Source organism: Hemiscyllium ocellatum, chromosome 26, assembly GCF_020745735.1.
Source record: "Hemiscyllium ocellatum isolate sHemOce1 chromosome 26, sHemOce1.pat.X.cur, whole genome shotgun sequence".
Lineage (NCBI taxonomy): Eukaryota > Metazoa > Chordata > Chondrichthyes > Orectolobiformes > Hemiscylliidae > Hemiscyllium > Hemiscyllium ocellatum.
The window spans coordinates 6,161,773-6,183,091 of NC_083426.1; the positions used below are offsets into that span (position 1 = coordinate 6,161,773).

The 21,319-nt window shown below is 43.1% G+C and overlaps 1 protein-coding gene across 2 annotated transcripts in view; it reads right to left on the minus strand.

Annotated features, from left to right (window-relative positions):
• The window catches only part of kcnd3 (potassium voltage-gated channel, Shal-related subfamily, member 3), a 389,518-nt gene extending 376,871 nt beyond the window's left edge, over positions 1 to 12,647 (minus strand). For both annotated transcript variants that reach the window (XM_060845058.1, XM_060845057.1), the window contains exon 1: positions 11,536 to 12,647. In XM_060845058.1, the coding sequence (XP_060701041.1) occupies positions 11,536 to 12,647 (1,112 nt within the window). The remainder of the gene's footprint in view (positions 1 to 11,535) is intronic.
• Positions 12,648 to 21,319: the final 8,672 nt, after the last annotated feature.

Consider the following 21,319-nt stretch of genomic DNA (forward strand, 5'->3'; position numbering starts at 1 on the left):
CACCCTGGGAAAAGGACTCTGGCTATCAAGCCTATTTTTATATACTTCTATCAGGTCGCCTCTCAGCTGCTGATGTTCTGAAAAGATGACAATCTGTATGGGACTTTTGCATGAGGCACATGAATGGTCTGAAATGAGGCAGAGGGATACAACAGGCAAATTGTTGCTGTTAAGTCCTGTCCAACCAAACAGATGGGCACAGGTTAATTTCCCAGTTCACTGTTGCATTGCATTGTGTCCCCACTCCCCCTTCCCCCAGTACAGATCATCTGCTTTCATAAGCAACTGCTGGCAGTAACTACTCCAACCTTGTGCATTAAGACAATCAAAAATTCATTTAGAATCCTGATTGACGTTAACAATGGAATGATATGGAGCTCTGCAATTCCTTGTCATTCAGAATTTTACAGCACAGAAGAAGCCAGTTGGCCATGGAGCCTTAGTCAAAGCTTTCTATTCACTTGCTTCCATTCCCTTCCCCTTTTCCAGCGCTCTGTTCAATTTTTTCCTTTTGCAAGTAATTATCCACTTCCCCTTTAACAGCTGTTTCGATGGTATGGTGTACTGTTCGGCATACTGATGGTTGCTACATTTGAGGGGGACCAATACGCAGAATGCTGACCTTTTGCCTTCCAGCTGGTCCAGAATTTAAATTCAACCAGGACTAATGAAAAGAAAATATCCCCTGATGATTGTGCAAGAGGCAACTGCATGAGTCTTTGGAGACTGAAGAGATTGAAGGCTCTCTCTGAGCCACAACGTAAATGTATTAGTGAAGACCTCCTTGATTTCATATTTCCAGTCAAGTCATAAAATGATACTGCTGAGTTTGTGTTTTTATTTTGCTATAACGATCAAGTAGATGCAATTTCTACAGATGGCTTCTTGATGCTACAGCGTGTACAGTATCTAGTGAGATTCATATACCACATGGGAAGGCTAATTAAAGGAAATGTGATTTGGACACTCTCAACTCTGTTTCTAGAGAATTTAAGTCATGGTACAAAACTGCCTTTTATTTGGCACTAATTGATACTAAATTGTCAGCTCTTTCCAGCACTGTCAAGCTGGCACAGTAAAAGCTATTCTCTTGATGGTGGGAATTAAATACATTGTGAGCTCAGAAATCCCCATCTACCCTACATTTATCCCCTATTATCAACAGTCTGCTCTGTTACTGCACTGCAAATATGACAAGATACTCCAAATCTCAGTCTGGTCAAAGCTCAGTTATTCAAAAGTTAAACTTAGAGGCGTCTTCGACGATTTTGAAGAAACTTTAACCTAAAAATATCAAGGCCTGAGATAAAGAGTTCAAAAGCAATCCTTGGTAGTTTTACTTGTAATCATTGGAGCATGGAATCTTACAGAACAGAAGGTGGTCTTTTGGCCTCTCGTCTCTATTGGCTGTTTGGAAGAGCTCGACAATTAGTCCCACTTCTCTGCTCTTTCCCTATAGCCCCGCAATAATCTCCCCTTCAATAATTTCCCTTCTGAAAGTCACTACGAAATCTGCTTTCGCTGCCCTTTCATGGATTCTCAATCATAATTATTCACGACACAAAAAGAAACTCATCATCTCCCATCTGGCTGTTCTGTGAATGATCTAAACCTGTTAGCTCCAATCACTAACCTTCCTTTCTAGTTACACTTTCTAAAAATTTCATTACTGTTAAATTTGCCCTGAGCCTTCCAAGGAGAACAATATGATTTTCTCAAGTCTCTGCACATGAGAAATTTCCATAAACCGCATTGATTATCAATTGATTACCAAGTTATTGCAGAGGAGATTTGTTCAAATCAGGTGTGAATTTTAAAGAAGTGTGCTTATTGTGAAAATGATTTCTCTCATATCACCACAGAAGAACTCTTAGACATTGTTAACAGGTACCAACATCAACAAGCACATATTCTTCATGTGCATTGGAATTAGATGCTGTGGATGTTGCTTCACAAATCCTAGCCCCATTAACTTCAAACGAATTAACACACCCATTAAAACAGCAAATGACTTTCATCGGATTTTATCTGATTGTTTAAAGAGCCGATTTTAACACATTAGAAGTTAGGAAAAATCAAATGCTTGCAACAATTGCTAACATTCATTGACATTGTATTTTATTTAAGGTTCATTAAAGAATTAAAATGAGAGGAAGGTCACCTTATATTTAAGCATAAAGACAACATAAGAATGCAGTCAGTCACTTATCTGAATTGTAATTTCAGGCTCCACAGAACAAATCTAAAAAGCAATTGAGATGAACGTGTTTCTCCGTATCGAGATTTAACTATTCATCCCACAGTTATTAATCTCTAGATAAACATTGTTGGCTTTTTTATAGGGTCATGGTTTTATTGTTTATTCGTAATGTACCTTTTTGTTGTTTCCACTTGCTGGCAGCCTGAAAACTCAGGTTTCCTGCCTATCTTCTATACTGTACCGTACTTGAAAACAAAATAACTTCTATCCACTTGGAAGAAACAGTTTCAATTGTGGAAATGCAATTTCCAAATAACAATGATTCCTGCAATTTGCTTTATAAATATGGTGTTTACCTTTTGTAGAATACCAAGAAAGATAGACACCGCATATTGTCATAGAGATGTACAGCATGGAAACAGACCCTTCGGTCCAACCTGTCCATGCTGACCAGATATCCCAACCCAATCTAGTCCCACCTGTCAGCACCTGGCCCATATCCCTCCAAACCCTTCCTATTCATATACCCATCCAAGTGCCTCTTAAATGTTGCAATTGTACCAGCCTCCACCACTTCCTCTGGCAGCTCATTCCATGCACGTACCACCCTCTGTGTGAAAAAGCTGCTCCGTAGGTCTCTTTTATATCTTTCCCCTCTCACTTTCCTTTCTTCTTATTTGTTCATGGGATGTGGCCATTGATGGCTGGGCAAGAATTTATTGTCCATCCATAATTGCCCTTGAGTAGGTGGTGGTAAGTTGCTTGCTTGAACCATTGCAATTGTTGAGGCATACCTACAGTGCTAGTAGAAAGAGCATTCTAGGATTTTCACCGAGCAACACTAAAGGAACAGCAACACATTTCCAAGTAAAGATAGAGTTCAACTTACAGAGGAGCTTGCAGGTTGTGGCATGTTAAATGAATTAGGAGCAGGAGTAGGCAATTCGACCCATCAAGCCCGTGTTGCTGTTTAACATGATCATGACTGACCTCATCCTAGTTTCAACTCCACTCTCCCACCTGCTCTCCATAGCACACTTTTCATCAGAAACATATCTATTTCTTTCTTGAAACCGTTGATTGATTCTGCATCCACTGCATTCTGGGGCAGCGAGTTCCACAGATTCACAACACTCTAAGAGAAATAGTTTCTCCTCATCTCAGTTTTGAATTTACCTCCTCTCACTCTATATACAGTCATAGAGTCATGGAAACATACAGCACAGAAACAGACCCTTTCATCCAACCTGTCCATGCCAACCAGATATCCCAACCCAATCTAATCCCACCTGCCACCACCCGGCCCGTATCCCTCCAAACCCTTCCTATTCACATGCTCATCCAAATGCCTCTTAAATGTTGCAATTGTACCAGCCTCCACCATTTCCTCAGGCAGCTCATTCCATACATGCACCACCCTCTGCATGAATAAGTTGCCACTTAGGTCCTTTTTATATCTTTCCCCTCTCACCCTAAACCTATGCCATTTAATTCTAGACTCCCCCACCTCAGGGAAAATACTTTGTCTATTTATCCTATCCATGCCCCTCATGATTTTATAAACTTCTATAAGGTCATCCCTCAGCCTTCGAAGCTCCAGGGAAAACAACCCCAACTATTCAGCCTCTCCCTATAGCTCAAATCCTTCAACCCTGGCAACATCCTTGCATATCTTTTCTGAACTCTTTCAAGTTTCACAACATCCTTCTGATAGAAAGGAGACCAGAATTGCATGCGATATTCCAACAGTGGCCTAACCAATGTCTTGTACAGCCGAAACATGACCTTCCAACTCCTGTACTCAATAAGGTAAAAACAATGACTGCAGGTGCTGGAAACCAGACTCTAGATTAGAGTGGTGCTAGAAAAGCACAGCAGTTCAGACAGCATCTGAGGAGCAGTAAAATACTCTGACCAATAAAGGAAAGCATACCAAATGCCTTCTTCACAATCCTATCTACCTGCGACTCCATTTTCAAGGATCTATGAACCTGCAATCCAAGGTCTCTTTGTTCAGCAACACTCCCTAGGACCTCACCATTAAGTGTATAAGTCCTGCTAAGATTTGCTTTCCCAAAATACAGCACCTTGCATTTATCTAAATTAAACTCCATGTGCCACTTCTCAGCCCATTGGCCCATCTGATCAAGATCTCATTGTAATCGGAGGTAACCTTCATCGTTGTCCACTACACCTCCAATTTTGGTGTCATCTGCAAACTTACTAACTATACCTCCTATGTTCATATGCAAATCATTAAGTAAATGACAAAAAGTAGAGGACCCAGCACTGATCCTTCTGGCACTCCACTGGTCATAGGCTTCCAGTCTAAAAAACAACCTCCACCACCACCCTCTGTTTTCTACCTTTGAGCCAGTTCTATATCCAAATGGTTAGTTCTGCCTGTATTCCATGAGATCTAACCTTGCTAATCAGTCTCCCATGGGGAACCTAGTTGAATGTCTTACTTTAGATTACATCGACTGCTCTGCCCTCATCAATCCTCTTTGTTAAGTCTTCAAAAAACTCAATCAAGTTTGTGAGATATGATTTCTGATGTACAAAGCCATGTTGGCTATCCCTAATGAGTCCTTGCCTTTCCAAATACGTGTGCATCCTGTCCCTCAGGATTTTCACCAACAATTTGCCCACCACTGATGTCAGGCTCACTGGTCAATAGTTCCCTCACTTGTCCTTACCACCCTTCTTAAACAGTGGCACCACGTTTGCCAACCTCCAATCTGCTGGCACCTCACCTGTGACTATCAATGATACAAATATCTCAGCAAGAGGCACTGCAATCTCTTCCCTAGCTTCCCACAAAGTTCTCAGGTACACCTGATCAGGTCCTGGGGAGTTATCCACCTTTAGGTGTTTCAAGACATCTAGTAATATGGACAATTTTCAAGATGTCACAATCCATTTCCCTACATTCCATATCTTCCATGTCCTTCTCCACAGTAAACACTGTTGCAAAATATTCATTTAGTATCTCACCCATCTCCTGCAGATCCACACAAAGGCTGCCTTGCTGATCTTTGAGGGGCCCTACCGGCTTTCTATGACACCTTCTTTGAGATTGTTCCACAAGGGGCAACATGTGTTCAACGCCCACCTTATCAATCCCCTTTAGCATTTAAAATCAGATTCCTCCCCCCCCCCATTCTTCTGAACTCCTGGGAACACAAACCCAAGCTATTCAACCAGTCCTGGTATGACAACTCTTTCATCCCTGGGAGCAATCTGGTGACCCTCCTCTGGACTGCCTCCAGTGTCACCACACCCTTCCTCAAGTAAGGAGATCAAAACTGGACACAATACTCCAGGTGTGGTCTCACCAATGCCTTATATGATTGTAACAACACTTCTATACTTTTATAATCCAGTCCTTTTGCAATAAATGTCAGGATTCCATTTGCCTTTCTTATTCTATGATGTACCTGCAGACCCAGTTTCTGTGATTCATGCACAAGGACACCCAGATCCCTCTGCTCTGATGCATTTTGAAACTGTTTCTCATATGAATAATAATTTGCCCTTTTATGTTTCCAGGTAAAATGGATAACTTTGTATTTATCCACATTAACTCCATCTGACAGGTTCTGGCCCATTCTCCCAGATTATTAATATCCATCTGTAAACTCTTTATCTCCTCATCACTGCCTGCTGTCCCACCTATTTTGTATCATCAGTGAATTTTGTTATGTTGCACTCTGTCCCTGCTTGAAAATCATTGATATGGTTGAGGCCTGACAACTGAACTGTGTGGAGATGGGGAGGGTGAGGGGGTGAGAACCTTGGGAGTTGTTCAGTGCGTCATGTGGATGGTACACACTGCTGTTACTGTGCAACGGTGGTGGAAGGAGTAGATATTTGTGAATGTGACGCCAATTAAGTGGCTGCTTTGTCTAGAATGGAGTCAAGCTTTTTGTGTGCTATTGAAGTAAGGAGTATTTTATCACACTCCTGACTTGTGAATCATAGGTAGCAGGCAGACCTTGGGGAGTCAGGAGGTGAGTTATATTTTGCAAAGATTCCTAGCCCCTGACCTGCTCTGATTAGCACTATATTTATATTATTGGTTTTACTCAATTTTTGATTAATGTCAATTCCCAGGATGTTGAAAGTGAGGGATTCACTGATGCTCATTGGGCATCAATGGGAGATAGTTAGATTCTTTCTTGCTGAAGACAGTCAATGCTGGCACTTATGCAGTGCGAATGTTCCTTGACAGTATCTGAGGAGTCATGAATAACATAATGATTGTGCAGTCATCAGTGACCTTCTCCACTTCTGACCTTATGTTGGAGTGTACATCCAGATGAGATAGTAAATTGAAGCTTTATCTGCCCTCTCAACTGGATCCAAAAAAAAACCCATGGCACTATTTTGTAGAAAGAGCAAGGGACTTCTCTCTGGTTTCTTGGCCAGTATCTATTCCTCCTTCAACCTTACAAAAAATGAATTATCATTACCACGTTGATAAACACATTAATAAAATGTTGGCGGAATGTGGTTTGTAGTTTGTGATGCAGAAACACCACTCTCACTGCCAAATTCTTAGCTTGTTATTTCACTGTTGCAAAAGAAACCTGAAATATTGATTTTGAGAAGAATATTTGATCTTGGTGGACAGATAGTGAAGATTCACCAGAATTGTACTGGGATTAAATGGTTTATTATGAAAACTGGTTGCATTGTCTCTGATTGTCATTCACACCCAGGATGTAAGCTTTGCTAATAGCTGCAGCTTCTATTGCCCATCATTTACTGTCCTTGGGACTATGGTAGTGAACTATCTTCTGAACACCTGCAATTCATATGGTTAAGGTGCTCCTGTAATGCAGCTCTATAGGGAATCCTAGAACTTTGACCACGTGACAAAAACAAATGGGGAGCTCCAATGGAGCAACAGGTCAGTCTAAGCCAGAAATACATAATTTGATGGCTACAGAAAATATAACAAGACCAAACAGATTGAGTATCAACTCATAGTTATTCCAATACACCAAGAGCATGTCGTAAAAGTGGGCAAGTTACCTGATAAGTCATGGATCACACAAATTACAATCTCTGAAGACAGATTAGACAACTGTTCCAGAAAAAATACTACCCACTGAAACATAAGGGGCTTTGTCTGCCTCATGCATCATTTAGGCATGGGAAGAGGGAAAAAGACAGAAGTAGACATGGATGAAACAATGATTATATTTCCAAGTCAAAATGGAATGCTACTTGGAGAGGCACTTGAATGTTTTAGTATTCTCATATGCCTACTGCCCTTGCCCTTGATGTTAGATGTTGTTTGGGTTTGGAAACACTCTGAGATTGTTCATGGCATCATATTGATTGTGTACATTGTGCACTGATGGTGGATTGATTTAGTGTTTATGTAGGTGGAGGAGGTGTCAATTAAACACATTGTCCTGTCCCAAATGCTTTGTAAGTGTGGTGGAGATCCACTCATCCAATCAAGAGGACAGCATTGCCTGGCAGTCTTGACAAGTGCCTTGTAAATATTGGAATGGTTTAGGGAAGTCAGGAGCTGAGTTATTTGCTGAAGAACATTCAGATTTTGCCTTGTTACCTTGATGATAAAGAATTCTGATCTAATTGATCTTGTGGTGATCTACCAGAGATAGACAATATTATAAAAGATTTAGTACAGTACATGCAGAGAAACTGCTACCTTTGCTGAGTATGGGGCCATCAGTTTAAAATCAGAGGCAAACCTTTCAAGTGAAAAGTAAGGACATACCTCATCACACAAAAGGCAAGTAATCTCACCCCGAAAAGGTTCTAGTGCTGGCTCACTGGAACTTTTTAAACCAAGGTCAATTGATCTTAAGGCCAGGATCAAAAGCAGTTCATTGTTTCAGATACAGATCAATTGAACAGAAAATCAAATTTGAGGACATGAATGGCCTCCTCCTGTCCTATGTATGGTACAAATAGAGAGGGAGACAAATAGAGGAACTGACAGAGAGAGGCAGACAAATAGAGGGACTGACAGAGAGAGGCAGACAAAGAGAGTGGGAGGCAGAGGCGGGCAGACATAGGGAGAGAAAAATGGACAGAAAGAGGGAGACAGCTGGATTGGACAGACAGAGAAGGCAAATAGAGAACGAGAGAGGGATACAGATAGAGAGAGGCAGATAGAGAGTGGGGGAAACCGAGACAGACAGAGACAGACAAATGGACAGAGAGAGACAGAAAAAGAGGCAGCCAGAAAGAGACAGACAGAGAGAGGCAGACACAGAGAAACAGACAGCGGGATACACCGAAAGAAGGAAAAATGCTATTTGATGAAATTTCTCTCAATCACTTTCCAGGGATTAGGACAAGGAGGGAATTCAAAAATGTCAGGCAGCAGATGTCTCTACAACCTGGAGAAAGTGAGGACTGCAGGTGCTGGAAATCAGAGTCGAGAGTGAGGTGCTGGAAAAGCACAGCACGTCAGGTAGTATCCGAGGAGCAGGAGAATTGATGTTTCGGACATAAACCCTGTTAACTCAGGGATCATTTTGTGATCCAGGGAGTTAGAAGTCAAAATAGATAATAAGACAATTTAATCGGATCAGAAAGTAATAAATCTGAGGGCAATGTACTGAAGCCTCATTGGTCATGTCTTTTTTTTTTAATTGTATAATATTCTTTATCTGCAACAAGGTCAGGATGGATTCATTACCTGATGTAAGCAAATTCTGAAGCATGGTGCAGGCTTTAAGTACTCAGAAAATCAAAATAAAAACGAAGAGAGTGAGCCAGGCAGGATGTCAGATGAAATTTTTCATAGAACGTGTAACAGAGTTATGATGCAAGTTACCATGGGAAGTTATTGAAGCAGAGATTGTAAAATGAGTTGAGAACATAATCAGGTCCATTTAGAGAGAGGGAAGGGATAAGCGATTATGGTAATAAAACACAAAGATGAAGTGAATATATTAAAAATAAATAGGCTGGTTTGGCCCAATGGCTTTTATATAGGTCTAAAAATACTGGTAAACCATCAGTGCCTTGTCCTCGAGAGGCTAAGAAAATGTCATATAAAATGTTTCAATTTAAACAGAATGAATGTTCCTGGAGAATGGATATGTGTTTAAATGTGAATATGATCCCCAAGTCAAAGGCTGCTTCAGATTTTAATGACACCTAAGTTATCAAAGTATAATGTCATTCTCTGTTGGTAATGTTAGTCATTTCCAATCTGCAGAGATAAATGATTTGACTCAAGGATGACCTAATGCTGGATAAATTATAGACCCAACCCGACAATAGAAATAAAAGTTTGATGGTAATTTTGAAAGGAAAAGTCTTACTTAGTGTGATTGCCCCGAATTGAGTATTCTTGAAAATTTCCAAAGAAGAATGTAATTTTATCATAAACTGATATATTGTGAATTGCAATGTCAGAATAGTTATACAAACAACCAAGAGACTAGTACCAAGGTAGCATTCTGGAAAGGTAGTCCATCCAAAACAAACTCTGTCTAGTCTGCACCATTGTTAGTATTTTGCTTAACATCTGTTTCCTACATTGCTCAGGTCACCTGTTGTAGAAAAAAGGTAAAGTTGTCATAACCTATCAAGTTTCTCCCTCATTGGAGAGAGAGAGAGACAGAGAACTGGTGGCGGTTTAACCTGAGGGTCACCACACCTCAGGGGAGAGGTTCAGAAGGAGAGTCCTGCATGGTCACCTCATCTGATGCAGGAAATGAACCTACGCTGTTGGCATTATTTGGCTACCAACCTGTTATGCAAAGGCAAGTAAAATATTCACCTTAATTGCACTTTTCCTAACTACAAGCTGTTCTAAATTATCTTCTAGCCAATGAAGTGTTTTAATGTAGGAGATGTGGGGGCCAATTTGCTGCAAGCTCCCACAAGGAACAAAAAGATGATGGTCTTTTGTTTAATAATGTGGATGAGGGGTAAACATTGCTCAGCACGCTAGGGATTAAAGCCCTACTTGTCAAATAAATAACGCAAGGAGCTCTTTTATACCAGTCAGGCGGGATAGGCAGAGCCTAGGTATAAAGTCCAGAAGAAAGCCCTTGCGACAGTGCAGCATTCCCTCAGTATTGACTGTGCCCGGAATCATGTGATGCGGCTTGGGAGGTGGACAAACAGAAACCAGACCGATAGTCCCTGCCTCTTGGCGGACAGAGGAAACAGCCTAACATTCATCCCTCTGCAATCTAGCAGTACCAAGTGGACAATGAAAAAGATTGCCGACGGCGAGAATGACAGCATAAAAAGCGTGGGACAACCGCCGCTCCCAGAAATGTCCCAAGCGTCCAGTAATTTCAGAGAAATGAGGAGGGCCGTATTTCAGCACCATGGACAGAGGCGGTCATCAGCATTGAGCGCGGCAGCACTCATCCACCAAGCCGCCTTGTAAAAACTTTATTGCTGTTACTCCAACGAATAAACCTTCCGGCCATTAACCCAGGAAGTCTAAAAAAATACACGTTTGTTTTTGTGTATTCTATTATGGAAACCCCGGTCAGATTACATTCACAGTGTTGTCTTTCCTTAGACCAAAACAATGAAGGATAATGCATTGCCTGGTTGCAGTTTGCAGAGCGACTTCCTCAAGCAGAAATCACGCTTCTCCCATGCCCCGTCTGAAATTCCTTCTTGAGGAAATGAAATACTGCAGTTGGTGTTAAAATAAATAATACTCTCCAGGGATGGCGTCTAATCTGTTGTCTCGCAGTGAAAGCGTGCAGTAACTAAGGAAAGTGACTTAACTACGACAGTGTTAAGTACAATTCAGGGTCTGCCACTCGATGAGACATTCCCACTCACTCCATCGCACACACTGCTAGTGAATTAAACTTTCTGCTCCCCTGCCTAACAAAAAATTAACATCTGGGGCTGCTCCTCTGTCTCTGCGTGAAATGCAGCGGCTACTGGCAATGCCTGGTACACCTTAGAAAAGGGGATTAAACAGAGTTAATTCTGAGAATGTAATTATAGACGTCCAGGCTGTTCATCAAATCATGCAAGTTCAATTCCTAAACTGGAGCTGAAACGATATTTAATTAATCCCTTTTCTACTTTCAACGTTTTGCCCTACGCTACTAAATAAAAAAGGCGATGTTATCATCTATTAATTTGAGATTACTTTGAAAAGTGAATGCCGAAGGGGGGGAGCCTTGTTTAAAAAGAATCCACTTTTTGGGCTAATGACTTTACTCAAGTATTCAGGTGAAGCAGTCCTCGCACTCAGACATAGGGAGAGTTTGGGACTCTGTGAGTTAACCTTTATCAGAATAAAGAGGAGGGGAGAGGGTGTGTGTATCAGAGAGTAAAAAAACCTTTGGACTTACCCCAGAGTTGTCATGGTGACAATGGTGTACCAGAAGGAGGCGGGGATGCTTGTAAACTTGCTGTGAGTTGATCCTTTCTCCGCATAGAACATCACAGTGGCAAAGATGATGATGGCCATGGTGAGGGAGAAGAGGAGGAATCCAAGTTCAGAGGCACAGCTCTTCAAAGTGTAGCCGAGGATCCTCAGGCCTTGGGAATGGCGAGAAAACTTGAAAATCCGGAACACACGAAACACCCTGAGGGTGACGAAGGCTCCACTCACGTCTTCGTTGTTGGTCATCACCAGGCCAATGTAATAAGGCATGATGGCCACCACATCAATGATGCTCATCACGCTCCTCATGAACCGGTAGCGGCTGGGGGCAGCGAAGAGCCGGAGGAGGTATTCGACCGTGAAGATCATCACACAGGCCGTGTCCAGGCAGAAAAAAGCCACCACGTACCTCTCCCCGCAGGGCAGGTCCTTGACATCGCCAGGGCCAATTCCACAGGGCACCGTCTCCACCACATTGGTGATCACTGACACTGCAATGAAGAAGCCAGTCACATAATAGAAGACTAACGCTAAGGTGCTGGTGTGGGGGTTTTCAAAGGCTCTCCACATGGTCTGGCGACAGGTTCTGGATGGAAGGTTGCCCTCCGCTTTGTTCTCTGAGTCACTATCATCCATCAATCTCTCAGCATTCTCCCTCTTCCTGTCCTTGTACTCTTCATAGCAGCAGTCCCCAATAATCTCCGGGATGATGCCAAAGAAAGCCAACTCTTCATCATAGGCTGAGATGCACTCATGCCTTGGGTAGTGCAACTTGCCCGTCCTGTAAAAATTCAACACGTTCCTGAAGATGTCGGGGTCCCGGTCAAAGAAATACTCCTTACTTTCTTCATGGAAGAAGAACTCTTTCTCGGTGCTGCCCAATAAGGTGTCCGGAAATCTCTCCAAGGTGTTTTTCCAAGTTTGGAAGCGCCTGCCACTCACATTGAGGATGATGAGCTCGTCCTGTTTCTTATTCTTGTCTCCAGGGGCAAGGGGCATGGGACAGTTGGCCACTGGCATCCATCCTATGGCAGCGGCTCTGGCAAAGGGCAACCACGCCGCGACCCCAGCTGCCATGGCGAGTCCGGGCTGGGTTGGCTACAGTGGGCAGCACCTTCCCTTGGCACCCGGTGACATCTGCAAGAGAAAAGCGTAGCGTGGTTTGCAGGAGAAATGGGACCGGTATTCATCAGCACATCTCACTCAGACACTATTACTCTGTCGAACTCTCCCTGGTTTCAGAGTCCTCTTGCCTGGCAGGGTCAGCAGATGAACTGCAAACCAAAAACATTCATAAACCAGCCCAGAATCAATACAGATACCCCCACCCTCTTGGCAAACAGATTCCTAGTGAATGTTGTGGCTGATCTTACCCCTATTATTGGGGGGATGTATTGAGGGAGAGGGAAAGGGAGAGAGAGAGTGAAAAAGGGAGGGAGAGGGAAAGGGATAAAGAGTGGGAAGGAAATGGAGGAAGAGGGAGGGAGAGGGAGGGCGAGAGAGGGGGAGGGAGAGGGAGAGGAAAGGAGAGGAAAAGTGAAGAAAGAAGAGGGAAAGGGAGAGGGAGAGAGAAGGGGAGGGAGGAGAGGGAGAGGGAGGGACAGAGAGTGAGAGGGAGAGGAATGTTCTTTTCCCGGAAGGGCTGGGGTCTTTTTACTGTCCCACTGTCAGCTGTGGTGTATTTGAAGGACAGACACCCCATTGATGGAAGAGGAAGCTGGCTGGGAAGGTGATTGAGAATGTCCGACGAGGGGATTATTTCAGACCGGACAATGGGATTCTGTCAATAAAAACAACCAACAATAAAAAAAAGCCCATCAGACGTGAGGAAAGAGCAACATCACCGTACAACGACCTAATTTCTTAGACATTTAAAATAAATCCGCAAGCCCAGTTTAAACTTGCAGCGGGGTCCCTATGCAGGGGAAGTGAGAAAGTTTAGAGAAGAACATTTAATTCCCCCCACCCCTCCCTCCCGGGCCGGGTACCCAGCCACTTACCTCGGCGGCAGCAGCAAGACTCCAAGTCCTGCTGACAAGGACAATCCTTCTTCTTCCAGAGAATCCTAAAATAACAACGGGAACAAAAAGAGACCGACCTCCTCCTGAAAGCGACAGGTAAATCCCGCAGTAGCGAAGCAGGCGAGTGGAGATTGGAAAGTCTGGAGGGCACGGACTCAGCTCTCTCAGCCTGGCTGTTATTAGCTCACTGCATCCCCAGCCTCTCTGTCTCTCTCTCCGTCTCCTTCCCCTCACAGGGCTCTGGGAATGAGCTTTCACCTTTTGTTATTAGTGTTTGTAAATGTTTGACTCATTGCCTTTCCCCCCTCTCTCTCTCCCTCTCTCTCTCCCTCTGTGTGTCTGTCTGCCTACTATAAATGGCAGTGGGTATAATAGGCGGGTCAGGCTGGTGATGACATGTTTCAGCTCAGATGATGATGAACAGTGCTCTCTCTCTCTCTGGGCACTGGCGGTGTTTCTAAACCTGAAGACGTAGTATGACAGAGGAAGAGAGAGAGAGAGAGAGCGGGGGAACGATACAGTCTTTACAAAGCACAACGTGTTAAGCTGATTTTCTGGTCTAGAATCCAGCCCGCACCCTCTCTGCACGTTGCATTGTCTTCAGAGAAACCGAGAGACGCGAGGATCCCTCATGGGTTAACCTCAAATCAGGCAAGTCCCAGCAGGGAGATGCAACAGCCCGGGGCCCGGGCGAGATGCAGAGGGGAAGGGAGATGAGAGAGTGGGGCTGGCCCTTTTCTGGGTGCGAGGAGAGGGAGGGTTGCACTGAGCCTGAGGGGCACGGTGTTCCTCTAGCGACAAGTTTGCCTCCCGGAAGGATTCGGAGGGAAATGATTGCAGGCAATTTCTGAAGACGCTGCGTCTGGACAAGCGATTACTTGCACGTGTCTCCTATTTGGGAACGTCTCTCCCCGCGATGAGAAAGGATAAGCTTAAATACATGGCATCTCGCCACCTTTCTCTCTTGCCCACTCCAGTGCAAGACCTGTCCCTGACGTGTTATTGACTGTAGTAATGTCCAGAGAGCCTCCAGCTCTCTCTCTCTCCCCTCCCCTCCTCCTACCCCGCCCCATGTTTGTGTGTGTCTCCCTGAAGTGGGGAGATTGTATTGATTTGTGAGGGGGTTTTGGTGGGGGGAGCATTGTTTCTAGTTTTGCAAAAAACGAAAGAGCAAGCAGATATCACACAGGGCACTGGAAATTCACCACCGAGTCTACCCCCACCTCTCTGTACACACCGCCCCCAACACTAACACTTCAGATTCCCCACAAAACCATAGGACATAGGAGTTGAAGTAAGGCTATTCGATAAACTGTAGCGTGTTTTTTTTAAAATAATGTCACAGATAAGGTCAGAAACTTTCTTAGGGCAAAGCAAAACAATTCAGAGACGAACGATTAACGCAGGGGAACGTGTAGGAGCAGTGTTGGAAATCTGAAATAAATTGGCGAAGTGTTGGGAGCAGGTCAGGGCTTAAGCCGCAGTAAGGACTTCCCGCCAACAGGTATTTAGTTAGCTCACTGTTTAACCTTCTCTTTTAATGTCTGGTCAATACCAAGTGCTGAATAGGAGGGTAGAGGACGGGCTGGAGTCATTGCATTAGCTGGCAGTTTTAATTTTGCTTGGCACGGTCTAGAGGGGCAATCATGTGTTGCTGGATTGAGTTAATTAACTTTTTTTATTGTAACGGATGAGTTGTGAGCGATTCCTTCTACATAGCCAGATGGCGCAGCTCCTTTCAAACACCATAGCCACTCTTGTTAAAATGATAGTCCCGAACATAGTTGAATTAGCCCGGCTTTCTCCGTGCTATCTCACCCTCTCACTTCTCAAATTTTCCCAAATGGTTTCCAAACTCGTGAGCAAGACACTCAACGCGAAAAAAAAAGTAACTGGTAATCGATTGGAAGTAAATACAGTAGAAAGGGATTTGTTCAGGGAGAGAGGTCTAAAGAGAGATTGGATTGTTTAGGGCTTTATTCACTGAGTTCAGAAGAATGAGGAGGGATCTCATTCTGTAAGTAAAAAATGAGGTCTGCAGATGCTGGAGATCACAGCTGCAAATGTGTTGCTGGTCAAAGCACAGCAGGTTAGGCAGCATCTCAGGAATAGAGAATTCGACGTTTCGAGCATAAGCCCTTCATCAGGAATAAGAGAGAGAGAGCCAAGCAGGCTAAGATAAAAGGTAGGGAGGAGGGACTAGGGGGAGGGGCGATGGAGGTGGGATAGGTGGAAGGAGGTCAAGGTGAGGGTGATAGGCCGGAGTGGGTGGGGGCGGAGAGGTCAGGAAGAGGATTGCAGGTTAGGAGGGCGGTGCTGAGTTGATGGAACCGACTGAGACAAGGTGGGGGGAGGGGAAATGAGGAAACTGGAGAAATCTGAATTCATACCTTGTGGTTGGAGGGTTTCCAGGCGGAAGATGAGGTGCTCCTCCTCCAGCCGTCGTGTTGTTGTGTTCTGCCAGTGGAGGAGTCCAAGGACCTGCATGTCCTCGGTGGAATGGGAGGGAGAGTTAAAGTGTCTCATTCTGACAGGACTACACAGGGGTAAGCGCGGGAAACCAGAGAGTCCAGAACCAGGGGTCACAGCCCCAGGGTGTGGAGGTGGGGCCATTGGGGACTGAGATGAGGAGAAATGTCTTCACCCAGAGAGTGGGCAGCCTGTGGGATCCTCTGCCACAGAAACATTGAATAATTTCAAGGATTTAGATATTGTACTTAGGGCTAAAGAGATCGTAAGACCATTACACATAGGAACAGAAAGTAGGCCATTTAGCCCATCGAGTCTGCTCCACCATTCAATCATGGCTGATAGGTTTCTCTATCCCATTCTCCGACTCTTTCCCTGTAATTCTTGATCATCTTAACACTCTTGACCTATCTATCTCAGTCACAAATAAAGTCAATGACCTGCCTCCACAGCCTCCTGTGGCAATGAAGGGGATCAAAGGCTATAGGGTAAAAAGGAGAACAGGGACTGAATGGGATGATTAGCCATGATCATATTGAATGACAGAGCAGGCTCAAAGGGCCGAATGGCCTCCTGTTTCTTAAAGAGAATATTTTACAGATGATTGGTAGCATTGTTTATAACCAATCATTAATATTGGCTGCTAATTGTATGTTTTGAAACCTTAATATCGAGGGGAGAGACTGACTGGAAAAGTCTTTTGGTTCTGATGAATTACTTCCACATATGACAGCTCAGTCAAAGTTATGGAAATGTGCTAGGCCACTAATGTGTAACATTAAACTCATTTCAAAGATCTGGGGGAAAAAATGATTCTGGGAATGTAAATGAAAGTGATAACTTTCCGAGCTGGTGTAGTGATGCAGCATTAATGTAAACTGCTTCTCTTTTAAGTATTTCAGAATCTAGTACTATTTGCATACATTTTATTAGAAGCTTAAGTTTAATGCAATAACTCATCATTCAACCTGTTCAGATGCATGACTACCTAGTTGCATTTTGAGTTAAACATTTTGTTTTCAAGATTCTCTTCATTGTAACTGAAACACAGCCCCAGTGATCCCCCAGTGGTGATGGGGGAATGGTGTATCGGCTGGGATTGGGCAGTGATAGAGTCAATCACTGATTTCCAGACTGTCCATGAGATGGCCAAGGTGCTGGATTAACTGTGTAACAGGTAACCCTGGGCAACCATTGCCTCCATACAGACCATACTGAAAGGTCCCTCCACATTTTAATTTTGCAAACTAATGGTCCCTGTCACAGAATCTTAGAGTGTGGGAAGTATTTATTTAAAACAATTGGATCTGCTGAATGGATAAGGAGGGGCTCTTGTGGTATAGAGTTAATGTCTCTATCTCTGGGCCAGGAGACCTGAGTTTGAGTGCTAACCTTCTCCAGAGGTATGCAGTAACATGTTGATTAGAAAATATCTCCAAATAATCTGTCTTAATGCAGGTTTTGACTCCCTCAGCAAGACAATGTTTTGAGCTAAATGGAGTAAATCCAACAGTTCAGACAATGACTCCATCTTGATCAATGCTGAAGACTAGTAACTCCTGAAATGTGCTGCTGAGAATCAGCCGCCAGCAACACTTAAAGAAGTTGCTCAAGAAACCCCTGCCTCCTTTATAATATTGGACTTTCAATATACAGAACAACCGAAAATCAATTATCTGAAATTCAGATTATCAGAACAAGATCTCAAGGTCCTTGTACATGCATTTCAATTGAAAACAAGAAAATTCTATTCCTCATCAATTTAATGCATCATTTTGAAAATTTGAACAGGAATATAGATGCAAGTATGATTTGATAAATAATTAACTTCAAATATAAACTTGAGACATGACGTTAGAGTTAAGTCTGACACTTCTTATAAAACGGCTCTCTGATACTTATTTTCCCAGAGGACAAAGGTTTGTGACTGTGAACACACAAGAACAACATATGTGCAAGCCAGAGCTGTGCGCTTTAACAGCAAGATCTCATCTCAACATTGACTCACTCCATTTTGCAAACGCAACAATATTTTTTCCTCAGCTCATTCTCCGGAGAGTTAAGTCAAAAAAATGCACTTGCACTTTTCATTTCTGTTGCTTTTTCCTCCCGTTATCCCATGACAACTCTTTATTTACCAAACAAAAAGTAGTTGAATATCTTTCAGCTGACAAGAAAATTTAATATCACTTTTTTTTGATGGGACAGAGAAAAGCATAAGGAATTAGCACGCGTGAAAATAAACAGGAGGACAACTTGATGGGAGGAAACGTGGAGAAAACATTACCCCCCCTCATATAATAATTGAGATGACAGAAACTGAAGTTAACGAGAAAATCTTTCCTCTCTCTTGTGTTCCCCCTGTATTTTGCACCTCTCTCTCTCTCTCTCTCTCTCACTCTCTCTCTAAGGGCTTGGTGGTCACTGAGGAGGGAGGGACAACACTTGGTTGGTCTGGATGGCAGGATGACAGTGAACAGGAAGATGCCAGCTGCTGTCAAGGACTGGGATAAAACCGAGGAAAATGTTAGCGAAAAATTTCACCGACTTCAGTCAAACTCTCACTACAAAGTGATTTTATTTGTAAAATATCATGAATGTTTATGCAATATCCAGTATTTGTACACATTTTATTGATTTAATGAAATAAAAACTCTGTAAACATACTTTTTAACATAGTTATGTTCAGTATGGTTTCCTTTGCTTACAATCAGATCAGTTATCCGAACAATCAATTATCCGAAGAACATATTCCCCACCTTTCTCGTTCGGATATTCGAGGTGGTTCTGTATCTTGGACAACGTGCCATAGAACAGGCCCATGATGAAAATCAGTGAGTGTTGATTCAGCAATCAGTTAGCAGAATGAACTGAAAGATAACCATTAAACAGAGTGCAGGTTCAATGCATTTTTCGGTACCATCTCCTTATCTTGTGGGAGCTGACATAAGTATCACAGAATGATTATGGCGGATCATCAGTGACCACATCTTGTCATAGTGACATATCATGACAGGGGGGCTGTTATGGCATACTGGCAGTTTGGATTCATGTCCCACGTGCCCTGGAAATGTCCATATGTCTCCAAGCTAGTTGATTAAACTCCTTTTTGTTATTTTATTCACGGGATGTAGGCATCGCTGGCAGTGCCATCACTAATTGCCCAAAGGCCAGATAGGAGTCAACTACATTGCTGTGGGTCTGGAGTCACATGTAGGTTAGAGGTTTCCTTCCCTAAAGGACATTAGTGAACCAGATGTTTTTTTTCCAAAAGTGGTTTCATGGTCATCAGTTGTCTCTCAAGTCCAGAGTTTAACTGAATTAAAATTCCATCAACTGCTTTGGCGACATTCAAGTCCAGAACATTACCTGGGTCTCTGGATTAACAGTAAAGCGATAATATCACTGCATCATCATCTCCTCTGTCTGCAAGCTTATGTCCCTTGTCTTAATCTAGCAAATTCAGGCTGTACCCAGTCCAAGGCCAAAAAAACCATCCCATGGTGATGTGCTCAAAACTAAACACAGAGACTCCAGATGGATCTAATCAGAGCTTTATATAACTGACAGGTAGAGATGATTGCAACTCAGGAAAGGGGGATTTGAAATAGATATGATAAAGGATTTAGTTCTAAACCAATCTGTATAAAAACGTCATGCAGATTCATTATTCAGTGCCTAAAGGAGCCAACACCATCTGTGAAATAGTTGAAGCAATGGATTATATCAAACATTTTATTTTTGCATTGAATACAGGTACATGTGGCTGAAACAAGGGGAAAGTAAAAAAGACCCAGAGGGGAGTTGAGGAGAATTTTAATTTCCACAGCAGGTTGTTATGATCCGGAAGGCAATGTTGGAAGTTTGGTTGGAAGCAGATCCAATCATAGTTTTCAAAAGAAAACTGGATAAATAGTTACAGGGGAGAGACTTTCAGGGTGTTGACAAAAAGAGCAAGAGTGTTGGTCTAATTGGAGAGAAGAGCTAACACAGGTAAGTAGGGCCAAATGGCCACTGAATGATGTAATAAATAAAAATATGAAACCATACACTTTGGATCTATAAAAGATATTTAGTAAATGAGACAGCAGACTTTCAAAGACACTTCAAAATTTGGGATTAAGAATCTAATGGATCCATGAATCCTTTGTCAATTGTCAGAAAAACCATCTGGTTCACTACTGGCCTTTAGGGAAGGAAACTGCCACCCTTGCCTGATTTGGCCTACATGTGACTCCAGACCCATAGCAGTGTGGCTGACTTTTAACTGCTCTCTGGGCAATTAGGGATGGGCAATAAATGCTGGCCGAGTCAGGGATGTCTGCCTCCCATGAATGAATAAAAAAAAGACTTCTAATATACATTTAAGGAACATCATCATCTCTGCCTGGTTCAGAGATTTATTGTCATTGCTAATTGCCCTTGAGAAGGTGGTTGTGAGCTGTCATCTTTAACCGCTGCAGCCCATGTGGTATGGATACACCCACCATGTCAGGAAGGATTTTCAGAATTTTGACCCAGTGACAGTGAACAAACAGCAATGTATTTCCAACTCAGCATGGTGAATGGCTTGGAGAGAAACTTGCAGGTGTGGTGTTCCATGTATCTGCTGCCCTTGTCCTTTTAGAGGGTAGTGGCTGTGGGTTTGGAAAGTGCTGCCTGAGGAGCTTTGCTGAATTTCTGTAGTGCATCTTTTACATAGTACACACTGTTGCTACTGAGTGCCTATGGTGGATGTAGGAGGGAGTGGATGTTTGTTGATGTGATGCCAATCAAGTGGGCTGCTTTGGATAATGTTGAGCTTCTCGGGTGTTGTTGGAGTAGCCCTCTTCAAGGCAACTGGGGGGGTCAGAGTTGAGTTAGTTGCTGCAGGATTCCTAGCTTCTGACCTGCTCTTGTGACTGCATTATTGATATGATTCGTCCAGTCAGTTTCTGGTCAATGGTATCTTCCAGGATATTGACTGTAGGCTTTTAGTGATGGTAACATCATTGAATATCAAGGGCCAGTGTTTAGATAGTCTTTTATTGGAGATAATCAGTGCCTGGCATTTGTAGTAGTGTGAGTATTTGTCAGCCCAAGCCTGGATTTTGTCCAGATCTTGCTGCATTTGAACAATTTCTTGCTGCATTTGAACACGGACTGTTTCAGTCCCTGAGGAATCATAAATGATGCTGAACATTGTACAATCTTAGACAAGCATCCTCACATCTGACCTTATGATGGAGGGAAGGTTAATGATGAAGCAGCTGGAGATTG